Raw genomic sequence first — 9,976 nt, 5'->3', positions numbered from 1 at the left:
ATACCATGTGACCACGCATGCATCTGAATATCACCACGTAAAATGTACTTTTGGCAACCGAGAGCTATTGGATGTTTAAGACCAGCTGAAAGCAAACAAAAAGGAAACACGTTGAAGCAGCAGAGAGCAATCCCTTAGTCTGGCTCCTACTACCTGTACCGGCATTAGTGACTGACCTTCTATTTCCTTCAGATGCCTTAGGGAACAGTAACACCCGTACAGTGCTTTCCCCCGTATTTTTATATTCTGATTATGTAACTGTGCTGCTTGCATAACCGCGACAATAAGTGTAGGATTTGTCTAAGGATCAACACGGAGCAGCTCCTGCCAGCCGTTCCCGAGTGTCCCTCCCAGCCGCCCCGCTCGGAGCGCGCAGATAAGGTGGGTGCCGTGTGTGTCAGTGACGCTCACCCCACGCAGCCTGGCCGGGAAGGTTTAGCCTAAAATAACGTTTGCATCCACTGCATGAGATAATGTCACCAAAGAAATCAGGTCTCAGCGGCCTTACCGAAGCACACAGGACAGACCGCCACCCAGCTGCCACCCGTCCCCTGTCTGGGGGTACTTCCCCGGTCTGTCGCGCCGCCGGGGATCCCCCAGCCTCGCGGGTCCCTCTCCCTTTTCCCGGGGCTCCCGCCCGGCTCCTGCCGCACGCGCGGGCGCAGCCGCGCTCGGGGCTGGGCGGGCGCCCCGGTGCCCCCTTTGTGCTTTTTACACCAGAACAGCCCCGCGGGCCGGCCCCCACACCGAGCAGTGCCGGTGCCAGCTGACCCTGCGCCCGGGAAGGGGTGCCGCGGTTCGGTGCGGCCACACGCCTCGTCGCGGGGGCTCTCACGGACCCGCCCCCCCGCTGCGGCCGCATCAATCATTAACGGCGGCTCGGGTGTCCAGCGCCTCCCACCCCGGGAAACCCTACCCGGGGCGGCGGGGGCGTCTCTTCCCGCTCCTCGGGAGCGCTCGATGCGCCGCCGGTTTCCAGTTACCGCGATGCCGGGCGGCGGGGCGGGAGGAGCCGCGGCGGTGCTGCCACTGCCCCTGCTGCAATGAGTGATGCTGCCGGGGGCGGCGGCGGGGGCGGAGAGGCGCAGAGCTACCGCGGATCCTCCGCCGGCGGCTGCGGGCGCAGCGGCTCTGCCTCGCCCGGTCGGCGGCGAGACGGCGGGCCCGGGGCCGGCCGGGGCAGCAGCAGCATGCCGGCGGGCGATGGGGACAAGAAGGAGGCGGCGCCGCCGCCGCCTCGCCCTGCCGCCCTGCTGCGGTGGGACGAGGTGCCCGAGGACTTCGTGGAGTGCTTCATCCTCTCGGGCTACCGGCGGCTGCACTGCTCGGCACAGGAGTGCCTGGCCTCGGTGCTGCAGCCCACCAACGAGACCCTCAACTTCTGGACCCACTTCATCCCATTGCTGCTCTTCCTCAGCCGCTTCGCGCGGCTGCTTTTGCTGCGGGGCGCCGGGGACGTGCCCTTCCACCACCCGGCCCTGCTGCCCCTCTGGTGCTACGCCTCGGGGGTGCTGCTCACCTTCGCCATGAGCTGCACGGCCCACCTCTTCAGCTGCCTCTCCCCGCGCCTCCGCGCCACCTTCTTCTACCTGGACTACGCCTCCATCAGCTACTACGGCTTCGCCAGCACCGTGGCCTACTCCTACTACCTGCTGCCAGGGCTGAGCCTGCTGGACGCCGGCGCCATGAGCCGCTACGTGCAGCAGCGGCTGGGCTGGCAGCTGGACTGCAGCCTGCCCATCGCGGCCTACCGCGTGCTCGTGCTGCCCGTGGCGCTGGCGCTGGCCGTGGGCTGCACGGCCGCCTGCTGCCGCAGCCGCGCCGCGTGCTGCGCCTACCCCTTCGCCGTGCGCACCTTCGTGTTCGCCATGCCGCTCAGCATGGCCTGCCCCATCATGCTGGAGAGCCTCCTCTTCGACCTCCGCGCACGCAACCCCACGCTCTTCGTCTACTTCTACCGCCGCTACTTCTGGCTGCTGGTGGCCGCCTTCTTCAACGTCAGCAAAATCCCCGAGCGGATCCAGCCGGGGCTCTTCGACATCGTGGGGCATAGCCATCAGCTTTTCCACATCTTCACCTTCCTCAGCATCTACGACCAGGTGCACTACGTGGAGGACGGGCTGGCTGAGTTTCTCAAGGCACCCCTGGCTGCCCCCACCTACCTAGGCACCGTGGGGTATATGCTGCTCCTGACCGTCTGCCTTGCTGTGGTCGTCAGGAGGTTCCTCAACGTTGCAGACCTCTGCAAGCAGGACTGACCAGGCTGGCGACCCTCGGGACAGCGACCACCATGCCAGTGACCCTTGGCGTGGAGGTCCTTGGACCGACGACCTTCAGACTGGTGACCCTCAGACCAGGCCCACCATGTCCTGAAGAAGCTGTGACACCTGGGGGAAACCCACCTGTGGAAGAGCCAGGTCCCTTTCATAGAGGTTTGCTGGAGACAATGACCATGGCAGAACTGCTCGTGCTCTTTAAACTACTAGGTTACCAGGGGAAGCAAGTAAATGCTTACTGGTATGTTGCTGCTTAGAGTATAAGCTGAAATAATTTAGCTCTGCTACTAGGAAGAATGCATGAATGGTGAATGCCACTTACTAATTTCATAACAATTAGGTCTAAACTAGCTCTGTATATACATATATATTTATATATATAGCTATATATTTATTAGCTACATATATGTGTATATATATGTATACACCTGAAGACATTTGTGCAATGATTTCTCCTAGACGTTTAATCAACTCCAATGTGAAATTTCCTAGCAGATTATGCACTGACATTTATCTTCCTCTCTGATATTGTAACAGGCCTTTGCAGCCACGTACTGGATTTTAAATGCAAACAAATCAATAGCTATCTATAGTTTCTAAGGTCTTGCAGCCTTTTCAGCCAGGGAACAATAGATTTAAGAGCGAAAGGAAAAACAGCTGTGAATTATTACAGAATTACCAGTTAATGGAGAGACTTTAATTAGACAGTGAGTGGTTGGTGAAGCCACTCGGATGCTAAAATAAAATAGAAGGATATGTAAAAATAACCGAACCAGAAAGGGGTCAAACTGGTTTGGAACGGGGGCAGAGGAAGAAGGACCCTGCATAATGGAAAGGCTCTTCCCTCAGCATGTCAGGAACATCTGTTGTGCTGAGGGAGTTGCTAAGGGGCCCCTTTATCTTCCTGGGTAAATCACCCCCAAACCAGTCCTCTAGAGTCAAAGTCAGACGCCAGACTTTCTATCAACCCCTGCCAAGCTCGGTGGGAGCTCTGTGGATGTAAAGAGAGTAACTGATGCATGAGATCTCATTCTGGATCTTTTAAAAAACTACATGGAACTAGTTGCTACTGCTCTTTAATTAGAGCACTGTCATATTTACCATCCTAAAATCAGTTGCAGAATACAATACTGCTGAATCTGAGTTCAGCACGTAAAATCTGGCTCTACGAGAACTGGATACTGGCACTTTTTTGTCATTCCCCACTTTTTCCTATTCTGATTAGTTGTGGCTGCAGCTGGATGTGTTGTGATGATGTTCTGAAAGCTTTCAGAAGCTTTGAGGGAGTTCAAAGACAGGAATTAGGAGGTGTTATCCAAAGCAGTATCTTTTCAGAGCAAGCCGTGTGTTATCCTTGTCACACGACAAAGAGCTAAGTGTAGATTGAATTTACTCTAGATACATTTCTGTAAACCATGTGCAGATTTTAAGCAGATGCATTTTGCTTTCCTCTGACGGAACAAGTGCAATAATGTTACACAAGGGGCTTACCAATCCAAGTTGAGGTGAGAAACTGCTTGTGTAACCCATTGTCTAAAGAAGGGTGGTACTTCCTTAGCAAACCCTTGTGTCAGACTGCGTAAGTGTAGTAGCTGTTTTACTCAGCTCCTACTGTGGAAGTGTATTTCTGCTTGGGTCTTTGCCATTTTCATGGACATGGCATCTGAATCCCAAGACAATGTTTTGAGTCCAGTCCTAATCTTCTGTAAGTCAAAGTCCCCTTTGTTTAAAATGGGAATATAGGAAGGACTGTAGCCAGGGATTATGAAGTCAAATCCTTAACATGGGTCAGAGTCATCACAGACCCAATGACTGATATGCCCTCTACCAATGTAACAGCTTTATGAAAATGTCTCAATTGAAGTGCATAAGCTAAAAGAAAATTACACTCACTCAATTTAGCTTCTATCTCAACCCATTTTAAGTATAATGGTTTGAATATTTTAGATTCTTAGCGAACTATGAAAATGGCCTAACAAAAATATATGCTCTCTGCCAGCCACAACTCTGTGGGTATGTAATTTCTGGAAGGGTCAGATGTCTTCTAAGGAGATTGACTAGAATTATCTGAAGTAACAGTTCCCAAACTGTGGCCCCTTGAGTTATTGCTGTTGGGCCATAAAAAACTGCATAGCCCTATGTGAGTTGTTGTAGGCAGTTTTCATTTGCCAACCTGCATGAAAAGAAAAGGGAAACTACATGAACTATTTTAAATTTTACCTATTTTCACTAAGTTTTGTCATAAATGTAGCATTGCTTTCTTCAGCTGTCAACAAAGCAAAAAAATGATCTGCACCACTGGGAGAGGAGGCTGGTTCATAACACTGTTGTTCCTTGAAATGTGCTTTAATATTGTGAAAACCCTGAAAATTCACAATAGAAAGCCAGTGGATCAAGACCTGCAACCATGTCACGCTATGAATTTCCACAACTGCAAAAAGAGGACAAAATCTTTGAGATGGGCTGTATTCAAGTTAAAATAATAGAGGCATAATAGTTAGAGTCCAATGACTCATCCAAACTAATTATGTAGAAAGGGTTTGCCTGGGAGATGCCACTAGCACATCCAACCAGCAATTAAAAACTAAGAAATAAATCTTAGGGACAGCAAACCTCAGCAGTAGAAGGCAGCTCAGAAACAAACAGTAAAAGCCAAATGTAAAAGACCAGGCTTTTAAAGCATAGTGTATAATGAATTATATTTGTGCTTGCCAGTCACAATGTAGAGGACATCTCAAGAGGCAATGTCAAAAATGGCTGTTGCTAACTTGTAAAAATACATTTGATATTTGGAGTTAAGCCACACAGGGTCATCTATATATATCTCAACGACAGATAACAGTATAAAGTTTGGATTGCAACCAACTGCAATTTTACTGGAATCTCACTGCTGTTACAAGAGTTGCCTGTGAGCCCCAGTCACACTGAAGATTGGGTACCTGGCTCTGATATTAAGAATATTACTTCATTCAGAAGTTTCTGTTGGCAAATTGTTAGGCACGTGTATGGGCCTGAGCACCTCATGGAATGATTTGTAAAAGCAGGTTGCAAGCACTGCTGTCTGAGCCACTGTAAGCAAGCTGCTGAATCCAGAGTGAATGGCTACAGGGAGATGTGATCAGAATTTAAGAGTTCTAATTAATGGATTTTTGTTTGTCTGCTTTTTGTTAAAAAAAAATGTGACTACAAATTAAAAAGGTACAGTGGAGAATATCTAGGGAAATGTTACCTGAGTGCCTGGGTGTCTGTGTCTATTCAGTGAAGGAGATGCATGCAGATAATAGTTCCATTTGCTGTGTCCGATGGACAGAATTAATCTGAGATAAAAATATTCAAATTGGAACAAGATATCTATAATTATAGTGCTTGAATTTGCTCACATAGAAGTGAGTCAGCATCTGTTTGATTTGTAAGGGTGCAGGATAACTTTCTGGTGTGAAAGCACATGACTGAAGAACGTGTGTAAGCATGTCCAGAGCTCAGAGAAGAGATCTAACCTGCAGACTAGATGCATAAGGAAATCCTAGAAAACTAACTTGCATGCAGAAGTACATGTCATAATGTTTTTATAACCTGCCATAAGGTCTACACTGTGGATTCCACAGCTCATGTTTAAAACCAAAAAGGCTTTTCAGGCCTTTTGTAGTAGAATCTGTACAGGGATGGGAGCACGAGGTGGGGACCGGAGCACAGGGGGATGGCCTGTAAATGCCTGGGTGTCTTTCTGTGTTTGGCCAGCACTGACCTCCAGACTGACAACCTCCAACTTGACACACCTGTGCTGATGTCAAGTGACTGCTGCTGGGGCCACTTCCCAGAGTGTTGGTGGCATAGACACCCCCTCTTGCATTCAGCACGTGCCTAGAACTGCAATCCACACTGGCATATATTCAGTAAGCCTGGCTTCTGGGCACTTCTGAGTAGCCTGTGAGCTTCAAGCTCATCTTCCTGTAAGATCGATAAACCTCATCTGTAATCCCTGTTTTCTGTGGTGATACAGTATTTTTTCTGCAGTGTGTTCATTTGAATGTCATTATCCAGGGTATCTGTGAAGCTCTGAGCAGCTTCATTAGCAAGACTGGAATCTATATCTGGAAACAAAGGGAAAGGTTTCATCTGCATGCTGCACTTGTAGAAATGTAGCAGTTAAAAGTAGAAGTATGTTCGGTTTTTTTGCTAAAATGATAATTCTGCTTAGTTGTCCAAGTGTTATGCTTATCATTTATTTGCTGAATCCAGCTACTGTGTCAGGTTTTTGTCAACAGTGCACCTGCAGGAAATGACAATATGAAAGTTTTACTTCAAGTAAACTCTGAGGCAGCACATTCATAGAGCATTATTGCACTAAACTCAGTTGATTACCATCCACATGCCTTACAGAAGCAAGTCATACCTGTAGTAATTGCCCAGATTAAACTGTTTTTTCATTGCCTGTGAGCTTAAAAATGACCAAGTGGCCAGTAACAAGCTGAGGAGTCAGGCACTCCTGGGTTCTTATCCTTGCTTTGCCACTATCTGTTCTGTAATCTAGGGCAAGTTGTTTAAACTGTGTTCATTTTGAATGAATTTTAATTCATGTGAAACACTGGAATTGTACCAGGGTTGAATTTGACCCTTTGTGTCTCAGTTTCCACATCTGTAAGATGGGGAGAATATACCTTATTTACCTACCTCGCAGGGTTGCTCTGAAGACTAGCAAATGTTTGTAAAGCACTTAAAAATGCAAAGACCCTCCCAGGTGCTAAGAAGAAATCTTCCAGCAGAGAGAATGTTATATTTTCCCTCATCTCACAGGGAGAGGAACATGAACGTTTCCAGATTGTGAACTCTTGGGACAAACCCTTGTCATTGCCATACTCCTAGGATGTTCACATCCCTCCTGTGTCTTTTGGAGCTGATGGCAAAATTTCCACTGGTTCAAGTGGGGGGCAATCAAGACCCAGGCAGTATTAAACAGGCTGACTAAGTGCTTAAGGATCAGGAGTAAAGAGAAAACATACGTGACTTACATATGCTTTTCTTCAGAAATTCTCACTGGTGACTTGTACTGAGGAGCATTGTAACACCCACGAGGCCTCCTTGTTCATGTAGCCATGGATTGTATTCCAGTTACTATGAAACAATGGAACAGGATTTCCCATCAGTGTCTGTAAGATTATGATTATGTCTCAGTTGCCATTGGGAATTTTGAACTATGTCAAACTTCTTACCAGAGTAAAAAGACCTGAAGTAAATGAAGCTTTTAAGAAAAAAAATATGTAATCATTTGAGAATATAAAATTGTATTGATCAAACAACTTTCTCTTTTTCCCTCCTGTTCTGCAAAACCACCAACATGGAGTTCATCTTATAGTTGAGTAAAATCTGAACTCGGATCTTTTGACCACATATATGTACTCTGTCAAGAAGCCCTGAATAATCATTCTACTAACCCACTCTGCTCATCAACTGGAAGGGCTGATACAAAAAGCACCACTGAGAAGAAGACCATGTTTTTAACAGCTTTTCTAACTGGCAGCAGTAGCTGAGGAAAAAAAAAAAAAAAAGATGACATCAAAGGGTTTGAGTGGTTTGTTAGTCAAGGCCTGTACCTTTAGAAATTCTCCCAATATCCAAGTATATTCCTAGCTTCTGTTAGACACCTCTGAGTCAGAGCTATATCATCAACACCCAAGTTACAGCTGAGACTTTACTCTCTTCTCCTCAGATGAGATGTAAGATGGTAGTGTCACATGCACTGAAAGACACAGACCTCCATTCAAGACATTTAGTGTCTTGGAGCTGGATGTGGAATTAAGTTAAATAATTTTCACATCTTGCTTAGACAGATGCTGCTTCATTCCACTGAATTCAGTAATAAATTATTGACCAAGACAAAGGAAGCAGGCTTTTGCTTAAAGTTGCCTGGAAGGGAACACCACCAGCAGACTTCTGCTTTCAGGGCAATTGCTTCCTGGGCCGTACTCAGAACATGGAGGATTCTGAAGTAGGGCTTTGCTACTTCATGGGAATGCCTTAGGATTTGTGGTTGTAGCTAGGGGTTAATAGTACAGAGAAACAGGTTATAGCAAGTCAATTCTGTCTGCTAGAGGTTCAAGCACGCTTTAGTAGGAGGTATCACATTTAAGGGGCTGTGCATGCGATGAACAAAAAGTGTGAATTTGTGTGGTTCTGTTGGGAGGGTTTGAAAATTTTCTCTTTGTACTTTTGGATGCTGACTACTGTATATGTAATGACTATGCATTTTTAGCAAAAAAAAGGGGTGTGATCTATAAATAAAATTGATTCTGAGTTCATTTTTGCAGAAATGCATTTATAAAGGCTTTTCTCATTTCTTTGTATAATTTACCGTGACACCTGTAGGATCAGAAATGTGTTGAATGTAGTTCTTTTCAAACACAGCTGATGTTAGAATGAGTACAAGAACGTTCAGTTCTTATATAGGGGTATAGGGGTGTTGGTATTTCTGAAAACACTATACTAGCAAAAGTATCATTGCCATTTTGTTGTCTTTTATATGTTAAAGCAATAAAATAGCATTCTTTGCCATTTTAGTTCTCTGCTAACTAATTAATGATAGACATCCCTGTTACATTAAGATCTAATACTTTAATATGTATTAGAAGATTATTGTTCAGCCTACAGTCCTCCCTGAAAAATCATGAAATTGGTATCAATAGCAGTGTAAAGAATCAGCAAAATATTGACTGCAAAATGAAGAGGTCTATTTGGCATCAAGTAAAGTTTCCTATTTGGCAGAGTAGGATGGCAAAATACTGTTTTCAGTCCAAGTCAGGCACCAAATAGCACTCAGTGAACTGCAATTACAAAAAGTACCTCCCTTAAGCCTTTTCTGTCAAAATTCAGCAGGACAGGATGTATCCCAACATAACTGCAGGTTCCCCCTGATACGAACACAATGGCAAACTGTAGGGTCTTCTACTTGAGGTCTGCAGAATTCCTTCCAAAATTCTAATATTCTTGAGACTCTTATTCACAGACTTTGTACATCCTATCTGAAATGTGGCAATGACTTCAAGGATTTGATGATCCCAGCAAAAACCTCCATTACCCTCTTAGAAGCAGCTTCAAGAGATTACATCCTGCAAATAAACAAATGCTTCACAAGACTGCATCTCCTCTTAACACTTCAGGGTTTTCATAATGTTATCAGTAAACACTGGATGTGACTGCTGGACTTGAACAGGCTGGAGGAAAACCTCACAAAACTGATGAAGCCAGTGAAGATGGCAAAACAGTGAGCAGAATGGTAAGCAACAAAAGTTACAGCTGCTAGGACAGGTAATTTATTGAGGTCAGTGCCTCAGCCTTCAGCTGTGGTGGATCCATAGTTACTCTGATAATCTACGGGAAATCTGAAGGCAATCTATATTTTGTTACCATGGCATCACTTCTCTGACAAATGACCCTAAAAGTCAGGACTGTATTTGAGGAAGAACAAAACCACATCTGACACACAACAATTACCTTCAGATTTTATTCTCTCATCATAGGATCGTGTAGGGCTAGCAGGATCTGTGAGTGGAGATGAAACACATTAAAAATTAAAAGCTGGTGAAAACGTAGAGTATTAAATCAGTATTTATGCTAAAGCTAAACCTTGGCTGCAGTGACAAGAGCCTTTGGGGCAGACACTACAGATGCACTTTCTGCATCAGAAACCCTCTACCAATACAAGG

General features: G+C 46.0%; 1 protein-coding gene across 1 annotated transcript; it reads left to right on the top strand.

Moving 5' to 3' along the window:
- Nucleotides 1-904: 904 nt before the first annotated feature.
- PAQR9 (progestin and adipoQ receptor family member 9) lies at nt 905-8,825 on the top strand. Its single transcript, XM_038145767.1, has one exon. The coding sequence runs from the start codon at nt 1,044-1,046 to the stop codon at nt 2,256-2,258; it is 1,215 nt and encodes a 404-aa protein (XP_038001695.1). The 5' UTR covers nt 905-1,043; the 3' UTR covers nt 2,259-8,825.
- The last annotated feature ends 1,151 nt before the right edge of the window (nt 8,826-9,976 follow it).

Source organism: Motacilla alba, chromosome 9 (genome assembly GCF_015832195.1).
Source record: "Motacilla alba alba isolate MOTALB_02 chromosome 9, Motacilla_alba_V1.0_pri, whole genome shotgun sequence".
Lineage (NCBI taxonomy): Eukaryota > Metazoa > Chordata > Aves > Passeriformes > Motacillidae > Motacilla > Motacilla alba.
Note: the sequence above shows the minus strand (reverse complement) of the source record. Positions and strands in the feature narration are given on the sequence as shown.

Coding starts and splice junctions, on each gene's coding strand:
- PAQR9 (XM_038145767.1), top strand. CDS start 1,044: ATGAGTGATGCTGCCGGGGGCGGCGGCGGGGGCGGAGAGGCGCAGAGC.